The 26,530-nt window shown below is 44.3% G+C and overlaps 3 protein-coding genes across 4 annotated transcripts in view; 1 reads left to right on the top strand and 2 right to left on the bottom strand.

The window, feature by feature from the left end:
- prkcz (protein kinase C, zeta) overlaps positions 1-12,962 on the bottom strand; it is a 75,501-nt gene extending 62,539 nt beyond the window's left edge. Inside the window, exons 1-4 of one of the 2 annotated variants that reach the window (XM_056598644.1) lie at positions 12,523-12,962; positions 8,674-8,795; positions 7,801-7,890; positions 6,948-6,998 (exon numbers count right to left, since the gene is read on the bottom strand). In XM_056598644.1, the coding sequence (XP_056454619.1) occupies positions 6,948-6,998; positions 7,801-7,890; positions 8,674-8,795; positions 12,523-12,599 (340 nt within the window). In that variant the 5' untranslated portion in view covers positions 12,600-12,962. The remainder of the gene's footprint in view (positions 1-6,947; positions 6,999-7,800; positions 7,891-8,673; positions 8,796-12,522) is intronic. The other variant, XM_056598637.1, reaches the window with a different exon arrangement.
- A 720-nt stretch (positions 12,963-13,682) lies between these two features.
- On the top strand, positions 13,683-19,881 carry rprd1b (regulation of nuclear pre-mRNA domain containing 1B). Its single transcript, XM_056598624.1, has 8 exons — positions 13,683-14,394; positions 14,601-14,730; positions 15,114-15,247; positions 15,533-15,559; positions 15,825-15,943; positions 16,216-16,342; positions 16,719-16,894; positions 17,526-19,881. The coding sequence occupies exons 1-8, from the start codon at positions 14,244-14,246 to the stop codon at positions 17,673-17,675; spliced, it is 1,014 nt and encodes a 337-aa protein (XP_056454599.1). The 5' UTR covers positions 13,683-14,243; the 3' UTR covers positions 17,676-19,881.
- On the bottom strand, positions 19,465-26,307 carry LOC130388971 (protein-glutamine gamma-glutamyltransferase 2-like). Its single transcript, XM_056598613.1, has 15 exons — positions 26,197-26,307; positions 25,739-25,924; positions 25,359-25,589; positions 24,989-25,107; positions 24,502-24,630; positions 23,914-24,082; positions 23,598-23,730; positions 22,527-22,633; positions 22,310-22,398; positions 21,861-22,014; positions 21,625-21,713; positions 20,838-21,021; positions 20,474-20,634; positions 19,999-20,135; positions 19,465-19,892 (listed from the first exon to the last, which is right to left on the bottom strand). The coding sequence occupies exons 1-15, from the start codon at positions 26,204-26,206 to the stop codon at positions 19,706-19,708; spliced, it is 2,085 nt and encodes a 694-aa protein (XP_056454588.1). The 5' UTR covers positions 26,207-26,307; the 3' UTR covers positions 19,465-19,705.
- Between the last annotated feature and the right edge of the window lie 223 nt (positions 26,308-26,530).

The raw sequence follows: 26,530 nt of genomic DNA, 5'->3' as shown, positions 1-26,530 counted from the left end.
CCTTGAAATGCAGCCTATAGCACATGCTAGCTATCCAGACACGAGCTAGCATGTGCACACACACACACACACACACACACACACACACAAGCACGCACGCACGCACGCACACACACACACACACACACACATACACACACACACACACACACACACACACACACACACACACACACAAAGGCAAGAACAACATACAGACACACAAGCACACAAACGCCGTCGCAATTCTTCCTACATTAAGGGGGGGATGGGGGATTCAGTGTTTCAGGGACAGACACAGAACACAGAAGTCTGTCAGCGGTAGCCGCTGGTAACTAGCCACGCTAGCAGGTTGCACACCACCCCCAACACACACACACACACACACACACGCACGCACAGACATGCACAGACACAATCCCTGGCTATGACACGTGAGGGACCAGGCTAGGGATCAAACCAACAGCAATTAATGTTGCAGGGCTCACACACACACAGACACACACACAGACACACACACACACACACACACACACACACACACACACACACACACACACACACACACAGGCTCACACATACACGCTTGCACACACACACACACGCTAAGGCACTCCGAGTCACATGCTAGTCTCCCGTGGAGAGAAGGACACTCTTGTCACCCCCCCCCCCCCCCCCCCAGCAAAGAAAATCCATTGTCTACTGCAATGAGATGGAGCGCTTAACGAATAGAAATGAACAGCTAGACGGACATGTCGGATGGATGGATGGATGGCTGGACCGATGGATGGTGTTGAGGGATGGAGGGATGGATGGATGGAGGGATGAGAGATAGGTCGCTTACCGATTGCTCTCCTCCCGTTCTCTCTCCACCTCTTTCAGCAGCGGTAAAGAATTATCCGGACCGGGGATGTGTGTGTGCCCTGCGCGCGCGTGTGTGTGTGTGTTTGTGCGCGTGTATGTGTGTGAATGTGCAGCGAGCCAGCAAGGATACGCCGCTACATCCTTTCTCTCGCTCTCTCTCTAGCGCTCCCTCTCTCTTTTTCTCTGTCTCTCTCTCTTTCTAGCTCACCGTCAATCCACCCTCTCTTTCCTCCACCTCATGATATATTAAATTATTTTCTGCCGGGCTCCCTTGTCCCCTCTCTCTCTCTCTCTCCACTGACTGTCACTCTCTCTCTCTCCCTCTCTCTCTCTCTCTATCTCTCTCTCTCTCTCTCTCTCTCTCTCTCTCTCTCTCTCTCTCTCTCTCTCTCTCTCTCTCTCTCTCTCTTTCCCTCCCCGCTGGCTGTCAGTATCTCTCCACCCCTCCCTCCACTCGGTAGAGCGGGTGCTACAGCTGGCTGCTGTCCCCGCCCTTCTTTCATAAGAGTGTGTTAATCTATCCTCTTCACTTTGTTTATCTGTTTCCCCCCCGCTCTCTCTCTCTCTCTTGCTCTCTCTCTCTACCTATGTTTCCATCAACCTCTGTCTCTCTTCCAGCCTTCCAGGAACATCAACCTGTCTCTCCTGTGTAGAAGAATCTTGTGATCTGTTGGTAGAATGACAACATCTCTCTCTAAGCAGGGATAAAAACAAGATGGGAGTCGTCTCTTCTTGTGCAGAAAAGCAGGGGAAAAGTCTGATAGCGTAATCTCTATCCCTCTCTCTATCTCTCTCCCTGTCCGTGGGTGTGTGTTAGCGTGTTGGGGGTTTAGCGTTTGGTGCTAGCCTACATGGTATCCACAGAGGCAGAGACAGGGGTGTGTGGCACCGCGACTGAGAGAGAGAGAGAGCGAGAGAGAGGGAGAGGGAGAGGGAGAGGGAGAGAGAGAGAGAGAGAGAGAGAGAGAGAGAGTGAAGAAGAGAGTGGGAGGGAGTGCGAGGCTACAGGGAAAAAAAACATGGGGTGGGGGTTGAGAGGGGGACAAGAGAGGAGGGCATTGTGTATTATGGCTGAGAAAAAGAGGAGGGGGGATGGAGGGAGGGGGGGAGTAAGGGAGGGGGTGAAGGGGGTAGTGGAGGGGATGGGCTGGTCCCTGCTGGTGATCCCAGCCTATGTCTGCAGGCTATTCTTAACACACCTCTCAAAGGATCAGGGATTATCTTTTTTCTTCCCACTTCCTGTCCCATCCTTCCTGTCCCATCTTTAATGTCCCTCCCTTTAATGTATCGGAGGCTAGTGTGTTTGTGTTTGTATATGTGTTTGTGTGTGTGCATGCACTGGAAAAAGTTTTTTAAGCCGTACTTCATCTGATTATTATTTTGTAATTCAATTCAAATAAACATTTTTTGTTTTATTTTTAAAATAACTTTTTTTTATTTCAAAATACTGTGAAATATAGATATTTTTAATTAGGAGCTCAATTAAGAAATATCCATTTTGACAAATGTAAAATTTTAAGGTTGTGTATTCAACTGATTAATAATTTTGTCATTCAATCCAAATAATTTTTTTTGTTTTCTTCCTAAAACACTGTTATACTTGATTAGGAGCTCAATTTAGAAATATTTGTTCAGACAAATGTACAATTTCAAGGTTACGTACAAGCCTGCGCATGCGCATTAAATACAAAGACGCTTACGACTACTGGACCAAACCGCAGTGTTGCCAACTTAGCGATTTTGTCGCTATATTTAGCTACTTTTCAGACCCCTTTGGCGACTTTTTTTCAAAACAGCGACAAGCGACAAATCTAGCTTCTTTTTCAGCTGCTATTGGTGACTTTTGGCGACTTTTTGAGGTGAAAGCACTAGCCTTGACCAGAGTGACGATGACTCACTGGTTCTGTGAGCTAGGACAGTCTGTCTGTGTCTGGAGGGAGGTCTGGAGTAGGTCTAACTCTGCCATTTAGATTGTTAATATATATTGTATATTGTGTGGCGGCAGTAGCTCAGGTGATAGAGCGGGTTGGCTGGTAACCTGAAGGTTGTTGGTTCGATCCCTGGCTTCACCAAGCAGAGTATCGAGGTGTCTTTGACAAAGCACCTAACCCTGACTGATGTCACGATGTGATGTCGAATCCAGACAGAAGCGCCCCAAGGCCATTGGGGGCGGGAAAAAATGATCATGATGATGTATACAAAAATATGTTATGTTTAAAAATGTTCATGTTTAAATGAGAAACAATTGTTTGATTAAATTGTAATCTTTTTGATTGGATAAACCAAATTATTTCTGATAGATATTTCTTAAATGAGAACCAATTGTTGGAGTGAATCAATATTTTTTTGTTTAGGATTTAACATACGATTTAAATGTATTAACTTCATTCAAAGAATAGAATTATACTTGGTGCCAAGTTGTATTATTTTGTTTTTATGAACATAGGAAATATTGTTTGAGGCAAGCTATATATTTGTCATTGGCTCAAGTTATGTAATATAGATGTGAACCATTACCCATGTTTTTTTTAATTGGTTCAACAGAAGGCTTTTTCCAGTGTAGTCAAGATGTATTGAGCTGTATGTTGATTGGACAGCATAGAACCGGTATACACTCTGATATTACATTGGCTGTATTCCTCAGGGAGGTGGGTCTTTGAATGCCCTCTAGGACGAGCATCGATACAAGAGGTTCTCTGTTGGGCTGTGAAGCCCTACTGGACAATCTCAAGGACAACCCTAGCTTCAGAGCCTTGATTGAGGGTTTGTATCAGAGTGACTGAACGTTGACCAAACTGAACACGAAATATCGTATTTTTTTGGCTCATGAGAATTTTATTTGTATTCTTTATTTTATTTATACCCACAACTATTTCTCATAAAAATGCTAGTGTGATTGTCCTTCGATAAACGAGACAGAGTTTTATGGGGGGTTGATAAAGTAACGACATGATTCTTTTGTTCTTCAATCAAAGTTATTTTAATCAGAATGAAGTATTTTCAGTTTGTGCCATAACCTTGACCAAACTTGCTTAAAAGGGTACAGTGCGGGATCTGCAAACTGGCGTCGGCCTGTCTGATCAAGAATCAGAAGAGCTGTTTAATTACAATCTCGTCATTATGCAGCCAGAAGGGATGTTCGCTAGGTTACCATTTGCTTCCCAACCTGCAGAGTAACAATAGCGCTGCTCCTATCAATGTGATGGGAATTCACTTTTGAATTACTTTACAAAGATTTCAAATAGTCACTTATTCAAAATAAGTGCCAGTACCAACACAATAACACACTGATAATTTGGCACTATATTCTGCACTGTTATTATTAGGCTTTATGTGATGCGCCGCTGGCATGTTACCCTCCACCTAGACTGTTCAGCCAGAAGAAGCTGATTATCATCCCTTCTGATCGCACAATGATGAAATTGGAATTTAAACAATAAGTCTAAATCTGGGTAAGGCAGGCAAACGGCAATTAACAGCCGTCTCGGCATATTCCCTTAAATATACAGATATCTTGGTGTAAAATGAGCCTGACGCGGACAGCTTGGCTCCAAACAAGATCATTATGTTAATGTTGACGCCACCCTCAACAAACCAGTGTGGAAGGCTAGGCTGTACCAATACCACTGCTGGTATCTGGTTTAGAGCCACACCTCCTGCCCAAGCCCCGCCCATTCTCCCAACACTAGAAGGCAAGGCAAGGCAAGGCAACTTTATTTATATAGCACTTTTCATACACAAGGCAGACTCAAAGTGCTTCACATATAAACATTGTCATACAATAAAATAAAATAATAGATAAGTAAAAGAAAACATATGCAAAGAAATGAGTAAAATAGAAAGTGCAATGTATTTAAGATCAGATCAACAGTCTCTCTGGTATCCGCGATACCAGAGAGACTGCTCCATTTAAAGGGGAGATATTATGAAAAAATCACTTTTCCTGGGATTTGGGGTGTTGTTGTGGGTAGATGGTGCTCACACACGAATACAAACTTTGAAATAAGTCTGTACATGATTATTTGAGTGAGATACGCACTTCTGGAAGCAGCCCGCCTCCAGCTACCAAACGAGCGAGTCAGTTTCGGCGCCCCCTCCTACGTAGGAAGGGGGAAATTCGAATATTACCTCCCACTTCTCCACTCCCCTCCAATCAGAGCATTGCTAAGATTGTGTGGACCAGCGGACGAGCAGCTCCGGCGGGGGGAACTCGGCGCTAGCCCTGCAGCTAAGCTCTGGGAGTACAATCCCTTTCTCTGGCGCCGAGCTCACCCCGCAGGAGCTGCCGCCGAAGGGAAGTCGGGAGGAGGAGACCCATGGTGTAGAAAGGGATTGTACTCCCGGAGCTGAGCTGCCGGACTGCTGCCGAGCTACCCCAGCCGGAGCTGCTCGTCCACCGGAGCTGCCACCTAGCTTCGGCACCAGTTCAGCTCCCGGGGTACACCGCCCGAGCTGCCGGACAGCGGCCGGACGGCTTCGACGGCGGCCGGCAGCTCCAGCACGGGGAGCTCGGAGGCAGTCCGGCAGCTCAGCTCCCGGAGTACAATCCTTTTCTTCTCCATGTCGCAGTTCATGGACTTCAGAGAGTCAAGGCCAAAGTTCCTTCCCCCCAATTCTTCTCAACCATGGCCGAGATATCCCCCACTACGAGTCTTTACTTGTGGAAGTACCAGAGACGTCAGACACAGTCTTTATTATTCATAATATCATCCAAGGGCACATAGCTTTTGGCCGTGATATTAGATAGATTATATAAATACCCGTATATAATATGATTATTATGTTATATTATATTATATAGATATAGAACTCCAGGAGTCAGCAAACAGCAACAACCCCTTCTCCTCGATGCTGTGGTTCAGTCTGACAGCTCATTGGTCAATGGGCAGCAGCTCATTTGCATCAATGCTACAAACACCAGAAACAGCGCATTCTGAAGGGACTGAAACAGAGGGGAATAGCGGTAGACAAATATATTTTTTTTCTTAAAAGCTATTTCCAGCAAACAGCTTCAAAAACATGTTTTCTGGAACTCAATTACTATGTTTACTTTTTGGGAAAACACCATAATATGTCCCCTTTAATATTCCATTAGGCACCGCCCACTTTCATCTGGAGTGGGTTGGTAGTCTAAAACGACTCTAAGACACTAACGAACATAGTCTATATGGAGAAACTAATAGGCAGCCATGTTGCAAAATCGTGGCAAAAATGCAAGTATTCGTGTTCCAAAAAGAAGATTAAATATATATATTGGTTTGGCTATTCACTATAGGCAAATGATGCAACAAACAGCACTGGACATGAACAAGTACATTTCTAAATGTGTGAGGAGAGATGGAGAGAGAGAGAGAGGGAGGGAGAGAGAGAGACAGAGTGTGTGAGAGAGAAAGAAAGAGAGAGAGACAAACACAATGTGTCTGTTTGTGTATCACTGTCTGCCAGCAGGTCTACCACCATTACCCACACAAAACAGACACACACACACACACACACACACACACACACACACACACACACACACACACACACACACACACACACACACACACACACACACACACACACACACACACACAAACACTCACACACTCTCAGCCCGCCAGCTACTGAAACGTGCCATCAAAGCAAATGGATAGCAAGGCTTTACAAGGCCAAGTCTTGTAAAGTATACTTCCACCAACCATAAATACTTCCAATTGGCCGAAGGCTGAAGTAAAACCCCAGATGGCCGTGCCATGTCCTCGCTCATTGTGAAAATATTTTAATTGCATCGCTCACCAGAATAGTAACTTCACAGCATCATCTAACACATCGCATCACACAGGCACTACTTCCTGTACTTGAGAGGTCTGCAAGCCCAAAATAGCTCAGGGTAGGTTATGTGTGTATGAGATGAGGGGGGGAGAGAGGGGAGAAAATGAAAGTGTAATTAGTAACTGAAAGTGAACTACAACCAAACTGGAATAAACCAGGGGCCACACAACACACCACACAGATGCATGACCCCCAACTGCTCCTTCATGACACACAAACAACAAAAGACACCGGAGGGAAAGCAAAGTTTAAGTATCCGCTGGTAAGAATGAGAAGCGAGGACTTACTGTCTTCTCCGGGACACGGTTGGCCAGGTCTCTCAGGGATGCTGGGGAACACTGCAACATACAGACCAGACCATTTACCAAGTTTGTACGAAGGCGTTCCCGCAATAATAACCGCTAGAAGGATTAGCAATGCCAAGGCTACGGTAAGTTTCATTAGTACAATGGATACAAAAGATGTTAAAAAACTGTATATCTAGTATATTTATCTTATGAAAATGATGTAATCTTTTTATAATATACTGTTGGAATCCCTTGCGATTTTGCAGTTCTGTTGCTGATGTTTCTTACAGACCAGATAAGCAAACTAATCTACCACGGGATGTGGTCACCAACCAGACACAGGAGGAAACGCTGACAGAAGGGCTCCGTCCAATTAAGAAAAGGCTAAATCGTTCCAGATCGAGTTATCGGGTTGGCCGAGGGGAGGTGTGGACAGACTGCGAGCCTGGGTGTCCTTGGTTTGGGTTACGCACACATAGCTACAGATGGAGGTGGTGGATGCCATCAAAGTTATACATCGTGATCATAAAGGGGTGGAGTTTAACCAATGACATGGTTATAAGGTGTGGAGGGGATGGATGACCTCGTGGAAATGAGGTAGTGGATGAGATGGATGCCATCATGGTCAAAGAGTGTTGGAGGTGTTGTAGCTAGTGAGTGACATCATGGTCCTGAGGGCGTGGAGGTGATGACGGATGACATTGTGGTCATGCAGGGTGCAGGAGACGAATTGGTGGAGATTATGCCTCCAACAGATCCACCACCCCGTAAAGGTGATGGGGTCATCAGGTGATAGAGCTCCAGGTGGTGCACCCAGGGGGTTGTGGCTCCAGGTGGTGCATGCCCCACTCACCGTGGAGGAGGAGTCCAGACCTCCTGGTGCGGTGGTGGATCCGGAACGCCTCCTCCAGCTCCATCTGAGATGAGATGGTGCATGGGTCGCCTGCAGGGAAACAAGCACACGCACACGCACACACACACACACACACACACACATCATATACACACACACACACACACACACACACACACACACACAGGTGGTTGGAAGATAATTATAGGCTAATGCCATTCATTTACTCTAATTATATAATTAAGATGTTTCTAGATAACAGTCTGTCTACTGCTGAAACCATAATGGCAATTAGATATGGATACATTACCACTTGAAACTAAAACTTTGGTTCCAATACAAAGTCCTTGAAAAGTAACCGGTTGGGTAGGTATAGGTATGGTAGGCCTACCGGTATAAGGTAGGTCAACTAACGTAGGTCAACTAAGCTAGCTTACTAAGTTAGAAGTAGGGTCGGCGACTTAGGAGAAACCAGCCAGTAAGGTCGATTTTGTCAAACTGAAAGAATCTCCCACCCCTCCCGTAACGCCTCCCCCCAATTTCCTTCCCCTAAACACATGATTTGTTCGCTAGCTTTAGCAATGGGGCTGCCTAGCATTGCAGAAGACTCGAGTCATGCGCAAAGAGTGCGTGGGCAGTGTGCACCGAGGATACCAGGGTAGGTAGGTAGAAAGGTAGTCCATCCATTCACTTCATGCCAACAATTAAATAACTGGACGGGCAGTTGCATTTTATATGCATTTAATTTATTGATGATGCCTCTAAAATAAATTGCATACCCTACCATTAAGGTTAGGGCCTAAGCCAAACAACGATGTCATTGATCCTAAAAAATGAACCAAGGGTCCCATAAAGAACACAAACAGCACCTACCTTCATCGTCAATCCACTTGAGTGTGATTGGTTGTTGCCGGGCAACGCTGCACAGCTCCCTCACCTCATCAGACAGAGCAGCGAAGGTGAGGGAGAAGGCAAGGTCTGTTATCAGCATGTCCCTATGTCATCAAAACAAACACAGGGCACACACAAACACACACACACACATTAAAAAACGATTGCATCAATCACATATAGTAGCAGACATAACGGTACACACACACACACACACACACACACACACACTCACACTCACACACGTATATCAAAACAAAAATGTAGCTATGTGCTTAGATAGAGTAACACACACACTCACACTCACACACGTATATCAAAACAAAAATGTAGCTATGTGCTTAGATAGAGTAACACACACACACACACACACACACACACACACACACACACACACACACACACAAACAGTATGTACGCGCAACACTGTGAAGGCGTGAGTGGCAGGTAGACAGGTAGTGTAGTGGTAAGTTTGTGCGTCAACCTCACATTCAGATTCCGCGTTCGCTATGGGTGAGTAATCACATTGACCAAAGCTTTATCTTTATTGCTTTATTTTTATCTTTCGGCCTCCACATTAAACTGCATTCAACTCAAGCTGATTCAAACGACCCAGCTCAGCCTGAATCCTTGTCCACTTGTCCCCTTGACTCCTTGCTATCCGACACCTAAGATAAGGGACATTAACAAGCACCACTGTGTATACATGCTACATGAACCATGCTCATTACAACGTACAACAGCAACTGACTGCATCTAGTATTGTTTGGGGGGTATTCTTGAGAGGGAAAGACGGAGCCGGGAATGCCGTGGTGGAGGGGAATAAGCAGTGACACGGTACTAGGTTCCTTCAGCAACAACCACACCACCAGGTCGCCAGAGAACCCAGAAGGGGGGACCGTCCCCGGGCCGAGGACGGGGAGGAGGAGTGGAGGGGAGATGGTGTCAGACTCTGCTTCCCATGATTACCAGGAAGAGGAGGATGAGGAGGAGGGGGAGGAAGAGGAGTAGGAGCAAGGCAGATTGTTACCCAGCATGCACTGTTCCACTGGGGAACATTCAGTGCCGCCGGCTGGCATGTTGTCATAGGTGAAATAACTCAACAAAACTATATACATAATCCGTAACAAAGTCTATTTATATTCCACTTTCAATGCTTCACTACAATACAAAGTGCTTAACACAAAAATACATTTAAATGTGTTTAAAGTAACAATACAATATTTTTCGGACTTCTCGATAGCCCTTCTCCTCTTTAAATTTGATAACACCCCCCCTCCCCTCGGCCTGGTGTCTTCAACCCTATTGACAACACGTACACCTGCGTAAGGTATGACTCCAGGTGTATCTGGACCACACCACAACACACCTCTTAGGAACAAAAGCTGACCCTTGCACTGTTTACCGAGAATGTAAAGGGGCCCATGAAACAGCCTGGGTTTGGTCTTTGAGAGGAGCTCCAACTTAAGATATTATGTGGTAATCATTTCAAGGTTTTTTCAAGCAGGAGGCCTTGTTTGCCTCAATCTCATAGATCGGAAAGTCCCATTTAATGGGCTTGAGACAGCCTGTAGGCTAAACTTTAACGTTGACTGCAGAGGCAAGCTAAGTAAATATTTTTCATGGTATTTAAACCTAGATCATTATTGGAACATCAAATGTTCGTGATTTTGACGGTAAACACAAGTAGAAGACCAATAGGTGATGGCCAGTTTAGTTTTTATACACGGAAGCTAAGAGTGCAACAATAGTGGACAGAGTATCTAAATGTTACCCTGCATAGCACCATTATCCCAAAGGCATGTCAAAGTTTGTATAATATTTATCGTCCATTAATACAGTAAATCCTATGATGAGGCAGAGAACATTGAGGTGTGACATAGAAGGGAAGTGCCCTTAATTCCTCACAGAGAGACTTCATCATGGAACCTCAGGCAGCGCCGTGACGTCACCGCCTACAAGGTCTTTGAGATTAGATAAGAACCAACATGTGCCAACATACTGGCATGGTTATGGCGTCAGGGACAGTGATTCAAACATAGCCTGTAAATGTCTGGAAATTGGAGAACTCAAGTGGACTGCTACCAAATAAACAGCAGTTTTGTGCGGGCGTCAATTGTGTTTCTTGTTAGCCGAAGAGAAGCACTTGCAAGCGTTAAGTTTCAACAGAATGGTGGAATGTCGCAGCAGTAAATCCTTCTGTGGTCGTCCAGCCTTCTGGTTTCTGAGCCTATTAATATACTTTGGATATAATAGGGCATTACCAAGTTCTGACCCAATTCAATAGACCAGTGGTTCCAAACCAGTTGGCCCGGCCCTTGAGGCAAGACTATGTATTCCGTCAAATGTTGTGGGATTGGATCATTTCCCCTTTTCCTTTCTCTTTGATTCTCTCTGTTTAATATAAAAAGAACAACCATGCTTATTGTTGGCTGCTGTAAACCTACCAACTGACCTTCGGCCTAAAACACAGAGCTATTTTCCAGAGAAAACCAATACGCTCAGAGACATATTGAGAAACCTTTCTTACTTTTGTTGGTGTTACTGTCTGGGTCTCGTTCTCTCTCTCTCTGGCCAGCGTTTCAACCAAACTGTTTGTTCTTTCAGATGGTAGCATTTCAGACCCACTGGTGTGAAGCAATTGTTTTGAGAATTCCCTGTGTTGTCATCTTTTAAAGCTGCTATCTATAGCTCTCCAGCCAAGAAGCCAGATGTAGCCGTACTCTTGGCCAGCTGCCCGCATTGTGTTGCAACGAGAGGGTTCCCTAACTAACAGCTTCTCCAGGACATGCAAACACCTCAAGGAAAAACAGGTGGCAGACCTGTGTCCACTACAGGCAGTATCTCTGGGCCATTGTGCATTTGTCTGATGAGGAGGGCTAAATAAATGCGTGAGTGTTAAGGACACAGTTCCTTTTTGGACCTGTTACCCCTTTTTAAGGCGAGGGAATTTGCATCCTCAACTAGCATCAGCTAACATACACATAATTTTATCATACATGAATCATTAGGCTTTTTGTTTGTATATAAAGGGCCCTTACAAGACAATACTGTTTAATGCTGTAATTCAAATGAAGTAATGAATTTAAAGGTTGAAGTGATTTTGTAGCACTTCTTACCGGATGAAAGGTGAGATAATACAGATTAGACTAGATGCACAGCACAACCGTTAATGGTTAGATTACCAATGTAGAGATTAATTTGAGAAATGAATGACAGCAAATTGACACCGGTATATAGAATCCTTGAGGTACTAGTTGATGAATCGCTTTTAAAACTGGTACAAAACCCCTTGAAAATAAAATGTGGGTCCCTGTTAAATTTACCAGTACACAATTTCCTCATACCCACATCCTTCCTGTAACCAATAATATATCTGGTTATACAATGATAATAATATAATACAGTATCATCTGTTTGATACTGTGTTATACCATTGGGTGTGCTCAAACTATTAATGACCTAGTTCTAGATTAGAGAAGAATTTAAATTAATCGCTTAAATTGTCTGACTCAGCATTTTGCGACTACTTTTTCAAGTGTAGCCAAGCCAATTCACCAGCTTTGTGCGTATGAGGAGATACCTATCATCTGCTTTCCCATCCATTATCATATTAAAAGTTGAATTGTACAATCATTCAATCATTAACAGGCACACTGTCTTACAGCTATGCTTTGAACATTCAACAAAGTTTCAGCACCCTCAACCTATCCTACAGGTGTGACAGTGGCGACCGGGTAGAGTAGCACTCGGCTACATACACTATTGTAATAGCACCGTTACATTATTAAACACCAGTGACGCAGACTAGGCGAACATTGGTGTACTCACCCACAATAGTGTGCTTTAATTTTAATCAACTCCGATCCCGAGTACATTACGGATCCGTTTTCCGTCGGCATTGGCATGGTTCAAGTGGGCTATCCCAAGGACTCGTTAACTCGCTACAAGAAAATAAAAATATTCCATGTGGACTTCAAGCAACTTGTCACATCCTAAAAGTGCAGACTGGACCATGGACCCATAGACGTTCTCCGGTCGTCAGGTTAGGGAGTGCAAGGCACGGGTCGGTAGGCAGTGTCCCAGTAGTCCGGGACGTGGAGCGTCTTGGGCGGCTTGACTTGCTATGGTTACCGTATGACTACTGGGCGGAGACTACTCCGCCGATCCACCTGTTTTACTTTTCCTTTCACAACGGTGTTTTTCTGGTTTTGTACGCCAAATGTTTATAAACTATAATTAAAACAATGTGTTATTATTAATATTATGTTGTCTTTGGTTAACAATGGGACCACATAACTACCCTAAAGACACACACAGACATGCAAGCACTAACACACGACCACTCGCACGCGTGTACCCACACGCGCATGTATGCGCGCACTCACACACATTTACACACACACACACACACACACACACACACACACACACACACACACACACACACACACACACACACACACACACACACACACACACACACACACACAAACAAGCAACCCTACTGGTAATGTTTTTTTTAATTATTATTATTCCTATACCTGATAACACTCAAAGAGGTGCACACATTTACAAGTATTCGAAAATGGCTAAATATGTAGGCCTAAAGTGATGCCTTTTGATTTCGTTATATAAATCAATGGTAACAGGGTGCTGATTTGCACTATTTGTATTTGACTGTGTGTTTTAACGAAAGCCTATGAACGCTTATTTAGTTTGATTCCAATATAATAACATGGACCATTTTATAGCAACCAAGCTCCAAGCGACACCTAGCGGTCGAAAGTAAAATAAAACGTATATTCCGTATATTGAATGAAAAGAAAACAATCGAGACAATTATAGTATTTCATCATCATTAAAGAGGCAGTAAATAGGTTACTTGTTATTAACTAACGCATCAACTGAACAGTACTTCATGTCTCGGCCTCGCATACGTTTTTATTTTGCTATGACCAACACTTGTTCTGTTCGGCGGTTTTGAGAGCGCACCGCTGACTCAACGGGCTGCTCGTTTTCTACGTCATCACGGTGCGCCATGCATGGTGAGGTGAAATGTCGTGGCCATCTTCGAAGATCGCTGTTTGAATAGTTGGAAAGTGCCGAGGATTTTTGAGTTTTAATAGAACTCTTCAGCTTTTTTTTTTCTTGTTCTGCGATCTGATTCAATTGTTAATCGGAATGCTGAGAGGCCGATTTGTTTACGCGCAGGCGATGAGCTAGATAGCAGCTGGGTGTCTCGTTCGGCGATGGTGGCCTTGCGTGGCTAGCTAGATGGGACTGTAAACAAATGCCTCATGACAAGAGTACACTGTTTTTGGTAAGCAAGTTTAAAAGCCTACAGCTTTGGAAGTTTGTAACCCTTTCTCGTCAGTAACCAAATGAGTGAACGAATAGATTATATTGGTCACTTTCAGACTGTCCTCGACGCAACACGCCTCGCTCGGTCAACTGGATAACTTTGCAGGATTTAGTTAAATTTCACCAAACCAGCGCTGCAAGTGTGAGTTTCTTGAATAACTAAAGGCGGAAGGTACACCAGACAAAACATGTCGTCCTTCTCCGAGTCTGCCCTGGAGAAAAAGCTTTCTGAACTCAGCAACTCCCAGCAGAGCGTTCAGACCCTGTCGTTGTGGATCATCCACCATCGTAAACATTCACCTCTCATCGTCAAAGTTTGGCACAGGGAGCTGAAAAAGGGTTAGTGCATTCTTTCTTCAAACTTCCATTCAATGTGGTACATTGTTGTGTTTTTCAACCCTTCAAACAATCATGTTACAGACGTATCGTCTATGATGAGCTGTGAGACGCATGGTTGTCCAAACGAATGTATTCAGGATTTATTCTGGAATACGATCAGGTATATCCCTTATCGTACTAACTGGAGTTTTCAATCTGTGCTTTAGCGAAAACCAGTAGGAAGCTGACGTTCCTCTATCTAGCCAACGATGTTATCCAAAACAGCAAAAAGAAAGGACCGGAGTTCGCCAAAGACTTCGAGACCGTCCTGGTCGATGCATGCTCCCATGTGGCCCGGTGAGTGTCGATTCTTGTCTCAAAACATGGACATGGGAATGAGTTAGTTACTAGAAATCTTGATTGCATGAGTGCCAATAAATGTGAACATTGAGTTGTGGTGATGTTCATTGAATATCCAGATGACATGTTCAGTGTATTATGGGTTGATTACTGTCTATGGGAAATTTTGCTTGTGGCAATAATGCTTTAAGTAAAACTTTAAATGCAACCCCATCAAATAGTTATATGATGATATGATACGGTATTACTAACACAACCTTTTTCAGTTGATTTGTTATTTGTGTATCTGTTGTACTGCATTTATCAATGCTTACTCACCTTCTATACTTGGTTGTGCTCTCTTGAACTTGTGAACTCTCTTGGAAACCCTTGGTCTGTAGGGAGGCAGATGGGAGCTGTAAGAAGCCCATGGAGAGGCTGCTGAACATCTGGAAGGAGAGGGCTCTGTACCGCGCAGACTTCATCCAGCAGCTCAAACTAGCCATTGAGGACTCCAACAGCCCCAAGCCTGCCGGTGGGTGGCCTGCATGCTTCAACACAGACGTTCAATACTCAATGGTTATTCAACCACTTGATCTTGTAGTAATTTTTTTTCTCGCTCCCTGGCGCTTTTTGAAATATACTAGTTGTGCTGAGATCTGAGATTAATTTCCATCCAATTATGATGAATCCAAGATTATAGGTATTCTTACGTGTTTTGTATTGAGTATCTTGGAAGACACTGGATGATTTGAATAGCTGCTTCGCCCAGATGATGTCTTTTGAATGTGAGTGACACGTCTCTCTTTCTTTATTCCAGTCGTGTCCTCCAACGATAAAGTCACCGGTGAGTTGTCTTTGTCTCTCTGGTTCCGCCTTTGTTTCATATTTAGTCAGTCATTCGTTCATTTATTCTTTTATATCCAACTGTTGTGCCGTAATCAGGGCAAACTTGGAATTGCCTGTTACTTCAAGTCCTCAGGGTTTATTTTTCCCTGCATATGTAAAGCTTTTGTTTTACATTTTTGTTTCTTGCTTATTAGCTGTTTATTTAGGTCCAGTCACGTTTGAAATAAACTCTATCTTTCTCCCTCCTGCTCCCTTGTCCATAGAGGAGAAGAGGGCAGCGAAGCGGAGCTACCAGAAGATCCAGGAGGAGGAGGAAGAGGAGGACGACGACTACAGGAGCCATGCCTCCCCGCACACCACCGACGCTACCGCCGCTCTACTGGTAGGGGGCGCCATCGTTCAGGCATCACAGGATGGGGATGCTCTTGACTGAAAACATTGTTCTTTACCCAATCGAATATCACTTTGTACATGTTCTTATTTGATACCTCATTTAATGGGAGCCTTTAGGCAAAGCTTATTTGTTATTTCAGCACATGGTTTCCAAGCCATTCTGAGTAACAAGACTATCAAATAATCTGTTGTATTTAGCATTATTTGAACTCTTGTTGTTGCTCCTTCCTACCTCCCCCCCCCCCCCATGGCGGCGGTCAGACTGAGGAGCTGGTAAAGGCGCTGCAGGACCTGGAGAACGCCGCGTCGGGAGACGCTGCCGTGCGCCAGAAGATAGCCTCGCTGCCGCAGGAAGTCCAGGATGTCTCGCTACTGGAAAAGATCACTGGTAAGACACACTTGTGTGGTGGGTGTGTGTGTTTTGGTCTGCAACCCAAGTCGTATAATGCACTGTGTGTATCAATGGACACGCCTTTTGTGGGAAGTATGTTCCGTGGCGTTTATTAGTTTATTAATGCGTGATGAAAGGGTCTCGTTTTAATGCATTGAGACTGCCGATCACCGGTTAGCGGTCTCCTTGTTTACTTATAATCAATACCGGAAAATCATATCGCCCGCCCCTTCTATAGGCCCTCGCCATCTGTGTCATTCACTGACTTAAACCTGCAAGACTCCTGGCCCGGCGTAGCCTTAAATCAAGACATGAATAAATCGACACTAGAGAATTCTCCTTAACCCTGCTGCCCCTCTTCCTCGTCCCCCAGACAAGGAGGCGGCGGACCGGCTGTCGAAGACGGTGGACGAGGCGTGTCTGCTGCTGGCCGAGTACAACGGGCGGCTGGCCGCGGAGCTGGAGGACCGCCGGCAGCTGGCACGCATGCTGACCGACTACATCAGCAGCCAGAAGAACGCCCTCGGGGAGAGGGAGAAGAAGCTGGAGGTGAGGCCCTCCAAAGAGGATCACCAGCGCCAGTGTGGTTGGACATGTGATGAGTGTAGATGTGTGGATGGATATGCCTAAGGAAGAATCAGTAAAACAAAAGATTTTTTTTTTTTTAAGAGGTATCATAATAAGTTTAGTGGAAAGATTAAACGAATTGAAGGCTAAAGTGTTCAACAGAATCTGTAACTTGGGGATTTTTCAATCTGGGCCCTATTATCCTTTTGTTTTTAGTCTTCTGACTAATGTGGACGAACATTTATGGAATTGGACCAGTGTTGAAGCGGGATAGAGGAGAAGTCTTGTTCTGAAATCTTGCAAGGGTTGCGTTGCTACGATTTGTTGTCTGGGACTACAGAAAGCGTATCTTGCTATCGAAACGATTAGAATTAGTCAGACCCAAAAAGATGGGAAAATAGTGTCCAGTTTGAAAAATCTAGAATTGACCTTAAACATGGTTAGTATTTATTTTGGATTACATTTAGATATTCACCCAGTTTATTACTATATTTCGAAGGACCTTGCACCTTGAAGTTCGATTTTCTCCAATAGTTGACTTTAAACTTGTCCCAGAGACAAGAGGACCACCTGGCTCTCGGTGTCCCTAACTCTACCCCTGTGTCTCCTACAGGAGTTCAAACAGAAGCTGGCCCGGGTAACCACGGTGCGGAAGGAGCTCAAGTCCCACATCCAGAGCCTGCCCGACCTCTCGCTGCTCCCCAACGTGACGGGGGGCCTCGCACCCCTGCCCTCCGCTGGTGACCTCTTCTCCACTGACTGAGACCCCCCCCCCCCCCAAGACACATACACACTCTAACCCCGCCGCCAACCTGTGGAGTCAACACAAACACACACGCACACACACACTATCTCTCTCTCTCTCTCTCCCCCCCCCCAAACAATTTGTGGCTTCTCAGAGCAAGAGAGTGAGAGACGGAGAGAAAAGTCACAGTGGACATTTTTCAATGACACAACAACTCCCTCCATTTCTCCCGCCCGTTTATTATCAAAGATTCTACTCCACCAGCTCGGAAAACTATGGCTTCCTGTTTTTGGTTTTAATACCTTCAAGTTTTTTTATGCCGGGACTGTCTGCTACGGTCTCAGATATATATGTGTGTGTGTGTGTCTATGCATTAGGGTTGGTGAGGGTGAGGTCATGACTGGCAATGCCTAATCACTACTTGTCAGAGGAAGCCCTGCATAATGTGTTATGGGGCTGGCGGGACCTCGCTGCAACCCCCGATGTGAAGGAGTGTGTTCCCTTCATTTTGTTAAGTTTGCTTTAAAACGTTGGGAGAGCGGGCGCTTCTCCCGCAGGGCGTGAGCGTGCGCGCGTGTGCCGATAGTCTACAACTGTGACATCACAGACTCTTTGCCGTGGACGTAGAAGCCTGGAATGCAACAGCTCTTGACCTTTTGTTGGGTGTTCCGATTTAGGTTCAAAAGAGTTTAAATCGTTTAATTTGGAATGTCTTATTTTTAAATTATTGTTTAGTGTTTTTTTTTTCTTCTTTGTTTGAGCATGGAGCTTAAACAAGAAATGAACAGTGCAAGTAGTTCATGCATTGGAGAATTTCGATGGATGGGTAAAAGACACATTTTGTTATGCGGAAAACTACAGCTCCCATTTGTTCAAAAGGAAAAAAAGGAATATTCATTCGTTTTTAAATGTATGAAAAACATCTGTTTAATGTGTTAAACATTTTTTGCCACATTGTTTTTTGTGTATTTTTATTTTTTTTACCCTTGGTATCCCTGTTTAGCATCAGAAGGTCTACACCGCTTCAGTTCTGAAGGACAGTTCTCAGGTGTTTATTGGTAGAGGAGTCATGGTTTTTAAATGTTAGGACATTTCAGTAGCTTTAGGAGGGTAAGAATCCAAATGCAAACCACAGGCCTAGTAGTTCAGCAACGTACTATCTCTTTCCCGTTTTTATTTGTTTAGGCCAGATCTCATAATTGGAATAAGGTATGGTTGGTGTTCTTTCATATCTATGTACAGATAAAATGATATTTGAGAGCTTTTAAAGTGACAAAGGCTTAATTTGTGTAACAAATTATTTAAAAGCTTTCTGAACTGTACCACTGATCAACTACAAAGTACACTGTCCATATGTACTACCTAACTTGTACCAACTTCAGGAGTCAGGACTACTCTGATCAAACGATCAGGCCTGGCAGGCATATCTGCGATCTCTGAGTCTTATGTGAGTATGGCATGAGTCACACGGCAGCACCAAATGAAACTGTTTAGGTTTTGTGAGTTTACATTAAGATTGTGGACACCAGCTTTGTAGACCGTTCCATATTTGACTTTCGTCCCACGGATGACACGCTGTCTGACAGCGTTGCAGAATGGATGTGATTTTTCCAAGGGGTGCTGCAGGTGTACGAGGATGGTACTGCATTATTTGAATGTTAAGTGACCGTTTCTCTTTGCAGAATCATGCTGTTCCACTAGCGTTTGATTATTCATTTCTGTAATTAAAGTGCTTCAATGGATACTAATAAAGTGTAACCATTTGAACATATACAGTAGTTGTCCAGCTGTTTTGTGCAAGTAAAGGTGCAGACGACAGGATTTATAGTGGATGGTTAGACCATTTATTTTGACAGTAAAATTATTAATTGCCCATCAATACTTTCCAAGTTTTTTGTAACAAATTATAAATAGCACAGAAGTGCGTTAAAACTGCTGAAGGACTTCATAAAACCATCAAATTTAAATGAATAAGCTATGATTCAAGGCAAGTAGCGTGAGTTTTGGTTAGCTTAAATTGGCGAAGTGAGAGTTGTATATTTGCGGCTCTATGTCATTGCAATAGTATTGAGAGAGGGTGAGAGGGCAGCACTCATCACCACCATGGGGATGAAGTTCTTGATGTTCTTTAACTTGTCGCTGTCGAAGTCCACCAGAAGCACAGTGGAGCCCGCCTCCCTGGGTGACAGCTGGACACTAGCCTTGGCTTCCTGCTTTGAAGCCACGGTCCCCAGCCTAGAAAAAGAATCAGAAGCCACCATGATTGTCCAAATTTTCTTACAATTTAAAAAAAAAGTAAAAAGTGCTATTAAGGCCTCCTTGTAGGACCAAAGAGACGTACTTTATTGTGATGGGCTTCTCCTGAGTCAGGCCTACTCCCTCTAGTGTGAAGCTGCAGTCCTGCAGGGCCTCTGGCAGAGGGTTCAGCAGGCAGAGCTCAGCTGTTAGGGGCTGACCCACTCTGGCTTCTCCAGTAAGCTGCAGAGAAGCGCATTGTTTTATCTTCAGTGTAGCATCAACATCATTGTTATGAAATGATTGTATGAATAATGATCCTAAACTACAGTATTTGTCCCTCATAAGCCCCTTGTACGTCCTCAAGTTTGTTGCATTAAAAGTGTGAAATGTTGCATATTAAATATATTATAAATACAGCCATACACGCATCCATTCATCCATCAACCTACACACCTGCCCATCCATTGTCCACACACTCATCCATCCATCAAATCATCCCTCATCCCATCCATGCACCCATTCACTCACCCCCCCATTCACCTATACATCCACACACTCCTCCAGCCATCCATGCCCACCTTGACCTCCAGGACTGGTTCATCCAGCACAATGAGCTTCTCTGCCTTGTGGTACTCCCCGTTTTCCTTGTCGTTGACGAAGGCCGTCACCTGTATCATCCGGTCAGGGCTGATCACCTTCCCATAGTCTGAATACTTCAACTTTAGGAAGAGGAGTTCATCTATAAAACATAAATATGCACAACACAGGGCTGGTTCAGTGGAGGTTTCATTGCGCTTTAGCTATCTGTATTTGGACGATTGTGTCAGTGACGTGTTTTGCATGAAATATTGACATAATTCAATGTATGTTTTGAACCGCCCCCCCCCCCCCCCCCTCTGGCTCCCCCATTATTCCAGTGTTGTGTGAGCCTCTACCACTGACCTTCCCCCGGCGTCACGGTCACCGTGTCAGAGATGAACCCACAGCTTGCGCCCCTGGTACTGTTGTAGCGCACAGCCCGCGCATACAGCATGAAGCTGCAGCTCTTGGCCACCATGCAGTTGTTGGCGAGAACCGCGTACACCTCAAAGTCTGAGCCCACCACCATGTTTTTAGCCAGCTTAATCTGTAAATCGATGGGGACGATATCACATGCTATGAGTCACCTGCAAGCTTGCATGTTATTTTCACTTGCTTTTAAGCATACGCTTAACTTACAGTTAAGCGTATGCTAAATACAGGTAATTTAGCTACTAGCTAGCCGGTAGGGGATTGGCAACTGGCTCAAGGATGCCTACAGAAGGTTTGTGGACGACTCCAATCTTTGGGCTGGGAGTTGAATACCCTCAGCACTACACTATGCTGTCCCAAGGATAATCAAATGCTATTCTAACAATTCAGATCATTAGTGTGGTCGCACACTATTGTTATACTGTTATACTGTCTATTTCTTATTATTACACCAGATTTTTGGCTCCAATTCCCACAAATAGTTTTCTAGGTTGATACCTAGATACACCAAACCATTTAGGTGTTATTCTAAAGTCATAGTGTCATAGCTAACTCACCGATTCCCTTTTTGACCCACAATTATAAGCTAAGCACAAATCCTGACAAGGCTCTGTATAGCTTTGCCAATAACGAAAGAATTGCAACAAAATATTCTATATATAATCTATATTTATAACAGTATAACATTGTATGAAGTGCATATATAGTTATAGGACACCTTTATGCGAAGCCCTGGCTCCTTGCCCTTTTTCTGCAGCTTGTTGCGGTGTTGGGCCTTCTCGAAGACACGCCGCTCTTCCTCAGACCCTGGAGGGAGTGAAGGTAAAGTGTCTAACAGTCAGGGGTTGGACACTAACGGTTGTTACCAAATCTGAATTAGTTGTCAGAGAATGGGCAGTGCTGCATGCAGCACTCACCTAACTATTGAAACATTGTCTTTTGGTGCGACCGCACCTTCAGGGTACTTGTAGTGATGAGTGATGTCCCGCCTCTTGTCCCTGCCCACGGCCTTGGTGCTGATGTTTTGACCAATGGAATCTGTCGAGCCGCTGAACTTGACGAAGTCTCCGGTTGACAGTTTGACATATTCAACGACGTCGGCATTAACCTGAATGCAAACACATCAGTAGCCACTGAGATTAAATATGCTGGTATGATACTAGTATCCCGAGTATAACATGGATTTGATGAATATCATAATGGTATCTTGGTTTTGTTGAGCAAGTGGAGACGCAAGAAGCAAAATGATGACCAGGAATGTGCTTTTTCTGCCTAAATGTAAAAAGAAAATGGGGCCAAAGAGTACGACTGCAGTGCTGTTCGGAATGACATGAGGCGAGCCAATCAACTAAGAGGAAATTCAGTGACCTTAGTATTTGGTAATACAATGAAATAAAAGTCACCTCGGCAAAGACAAAGGGAGCGTCAAACTTCTTGGTCAGCTCCCCTTCCCTGATAGCGCTGACTGGAACTGGCCCACAGCAGAACACACCTGCAAGGGAACTCAAGTTAGCAAGCTTGCTGGCTGGCTAGCCCATGGAGAGTGACCAAGGTATGGGACAGAGGCTCTTTTAGTTTCCAGAGCAAGAATATTCAATTGCGTTCACCATGTAGGCCTACCTTCGCTCGTCTCTTGTGGTGTGGCATCGCTGACTTGCCATCCATCAAACCCAGCTTGTTCCAGGTCAGGCCGAGCCATCCAGCTCTCCACCCACACATGGAAGTTCCTGATGGGGCAGGACGGAGAAATGTGAGATTATATCAGTTTTTTTTTACAGTTTAAAAAAGAAGATCTAAGAAAAACACTTGAAAGAGCCTTTCAGATTTTTTTACATTTTTCTTTTTAATGTGTTTTCATAAATGTATTTGTGAACACCGACCTAAATTTGATCAGAATTTCCCCCCAAAAAATAATTAGTTAGGCTACACATTGGTGTCTTCTGTGAACACTATAATTAGAGAGGAAGGCCGAGCTCTCTGAGTGGCCAACGACGTGCGCCGCGACGTAGGTCGCATTGGTCGCGTCGTAGGTCGCATTGGTCACGACGTAGGTCGCTCGTCTTGCTGCTTTCAGTCGCTGTGGTCGCTGGCTGGCTTGGTCGCTCAAAATCTATGGGCGGTCGTTTATCAGTTAATTTGCATGTTAAGGTAACTTAACGGTTTTTTTGCGACAGTTGAAGTACCAGAAAGCCATGCTCTCTGGCGAAAATACATTATTTGAATACGCCCCAAATTACAACTAATATCTTTTATTGATACTGATAAACCAACGATTTCATCATTTAAACTGTAGGCTACTTCAATAGAAAAATATTAAAACAATATTAGCAATAAAGAGCTGTAGGTAGCTTTCGCCAGAGAGCATGGCTTTCTGGTACTTCAACTCTCGCAAAAAAAACGTTAATAACATGCAAATCAACTGATTATATAGACTTTGAGCGAGCCAGCCAGCGACCACAGCGACTGAAAGCAGCCATACGAGCGACCAACACAGCGACCAATGCGACCTACGTCGCGACCAATGCGACCTACGTCGCGACGCACGTCGTTGGCCACTCGGAGAGCTCGGCCCTGCTGGAATAATACGAGGGGGTGTTTGTTTGAGACTTTTTAACCCCAGCATCCAACAGCGCGATCAGAGCGTTCTGGGAACTCAGTAGCTGATCTCTACTGTATTGGATATACACTGACCACACCGAGTCTGGGTCTTCAAGCCTCTCGCCGTCCTCATCATACATTTTCTCAATCAGCAGGTTGCCGTTGCCGTCGTGAGCGGAACTGAAGTTGGTGACAACTCGGCAGGGGATGCCCAGCGCACGGGACACTTGTGCCGAGAGAGGGTAGGCATACGAATTCAACATAGACAAACAAATACATAAATGATATACCAGATTTCATAATCTAAAAAAATCGAATCTTCGAATAAAAAAGGGACATATATAAATTGATAGAGCATGAGATATGAACAGCCAGAGGAACAAACAGCCAGAGCAGACCGTAGGCCTACCTGTACAATCCACAGCAGCGAAGACCCAGCACTGGCCGTAGCAGACGGGCCCGCTGTCGGCCCACTGCCGCAGGATGTCCCCACTCCCTATCCAGGTGGACGGGTGCACTCCGTCCTCGAACTCCGCCCACTCTCCCACCAGAACACCCTCGTTGTCGTTACTGTTGATCTGGAGGGGGGGGGGGGGGGAAGACACCGTTACCGAGCAATAAAGTTGGATTGATGGAGATTTTTTGTAAATTCAATTTGACCCCCCAGTAGCTTGCATATAACTGGTTTGCCCATAAGCATAAACAAATGGTCCTAGTACTAAAACTAATACTTATTCTTATACTGATATTGATATTGATACTGATATTAATTCATTCTTAATTCATTCGTATTAAACCTTTATTCAACCAGGTCAAAGTCTCAATACTAATGCTTGAACTAATACTGATACTGATACGCCTAAAACTCATAAGACAAAAATATAAACTTTAGCAGATCATTATTATGCACATGTTGGTTAATGGTGGGATGACTGACAAATAGATAGACAGAGTTGGGACAGTTGGGACGGACCAACAGGTGGTCAGCGGGGATTACCATGGCGCTCAGCACTCTGGTGATATACACAGGGCTTCGTCTCTCAGAGCAGTCTTGGTCAGTGTCGGACACAACGTTGAGACCCTCATCCAAGATCTTCAGGCAGATGTCCAGAATGCCTGGCTCAAACTACAACCCAAACAAGTTCTGTCCAGTTAATATCGCTTCTCGGATTTTATACTACTATTTATTTGAGTTACTGCGTGCCAAAGGCCAAAGGCACACAGTAACACGTTTCTTTCGGATCTGAATATTTTATATATCGATGAGTGACATGAGGATGTTTCCTGTTGAATAAGACTTATAAGAATTAAGACTTTTTCAATTGAATTAATTACATATTTTGGATTGACAACAACATAACATTTCCTATAGGCTGAATGCCACAAAGACTTTTCATGTGAATGCATGCCATGACTACTTCACTGGATGACCTGGGATGGAGGATTTTTCCTATTTAAAGGTTGCCGTAAAGACTTTTCCTCACCTGGCTGAAGTTCCATGGTTTGTGGTGGATGCGTGTGGCTGAGCCCCGATAGAGGAGGCCGTGCTGGGATAGAACGTACTCCTGCCGCTTGGTTTCACTTCTCATGTAAACAGCATCTCCTGCAAGTACATTCACGTTATCAACAGTACTAGGACAACAAAATGTCCCTTTTCGCCAAAATACAAAAAGCAAATCTATTGTATTTGGTGAAGGGTTGAAATGTGTGGCCAAACACAAATCCAAATCATTGTAGCAACATTTTTATGCATCTAACGTTACAGGTATTTAATCCTTATTTTCCTCTGGATTCAATAAATAAAACATGAAGAGAAAGGTTTGAGTGAAGAGTAAAAAGGCAAAGTATATTTACTGGGGCACCAGGCGTTGAAGAGCAAGACAAACGCCCCAAGGCTGGTGCTCTGTCCCTGCTGAAGAAGGCTCAGAGAGTACAACCCGATGGGGGCCTCTGGGGAGGAACTGATATTGAGAGCTACAGTGTTTCCAGGGGCCTTAGAAGCAGATGCGCTCCATTCTTTGTCATCTGTGGAGTCCTTCAGACCAAAGGAGACTTTTGTGTCTGATTCCTTACCGAGCAAGGTACCTGTACAGTAAAATACACACACATTGTGACTTTAGTGCATATTATTATGCTCTTGTTGGTTAAAATATCATGCAATGTACAATTACATGCACATTCTCACACATGCTCACAAGCACCACAATTGTGTAAAACCACACAGTGGACAGTACCTGTTTCAACAATGAGGGTAAGGCTTGTTTCCTCAGGGTTAAACTCTGGACTGCCGGCTTTGAGATGCAGTACGAGGCTAAAGGGCTGACCCCTTCTCACAATCAAGCGATCCTCTCCATTCTGCTCGGTGTGGTGGCTCCGCTTGTTGCTCTTGATGTCAAGATCACAGCGCTCAATCTCCAACACTTTGTTGGATTGAAAGTTTAAGATGGTAAAATAATAAAATAATGCATTTAAATGTAAAAGCTGCAACAAACAGACACTTGACATAGATATCCAGGCCCCGAATATGTAGTCATACATCATGACATCATGTGCCAAACTCATTTTTCTTACACTCAATATTCTGACCTCCTATAGCATTACAGCGCCTAAATTGTCTATTTTCCTCTGTTACTCAGTTATTTGCATTTCAGTCTAAATTAAAAGCAGGAGATGTGAGTGTTGGGATCTTTACCTTGTGACATGGCTACAGTGGGAGAGCTCCTCGTTGTGTTGGATCCTCCACCTGGTTCGCTTAGTATCCCCAAGTGGCTCCAGGGTTGGTCCACACTGAAGCAGGGTCGTGCCACGCTCAAGAGTATTTATGGCATTTGAAACTGGAGTGGATATGGACAGATAAGTCGTGACCGGAAAGACTCCTCCACTATTTTTAGACACAGTGATATATTAACATTAAAGAAGACTTATATGTAGGTGTCAGGTTTCTTTGAATGTGTGCGAATAATTAGATATGTATTCATATGTGTGCAATTATTTATTTGTACTAATAATTAACTTTTTGGGGGTTT

This window comes from Gadus chalcogrammus, chromosome 1 (genome assembly GCF_026213295.1).
Source record: "Gadus chalcogrammus isolate NIFS_2021 chromosome 1, NIFS_Gcha_1.0, whole genome shotgun sequence".
Taxonomy (NCBI): Eukaryota; Metazoa; Chordata; class Actinopteri; order Gadiformes; family Gadidae; genus Gadus; species Gadus chalcogrammus.
Note: the sequence above shows the minus strand (reverse complement) of the source record. Positions and strands in the feature narration are given on the sequence as shown.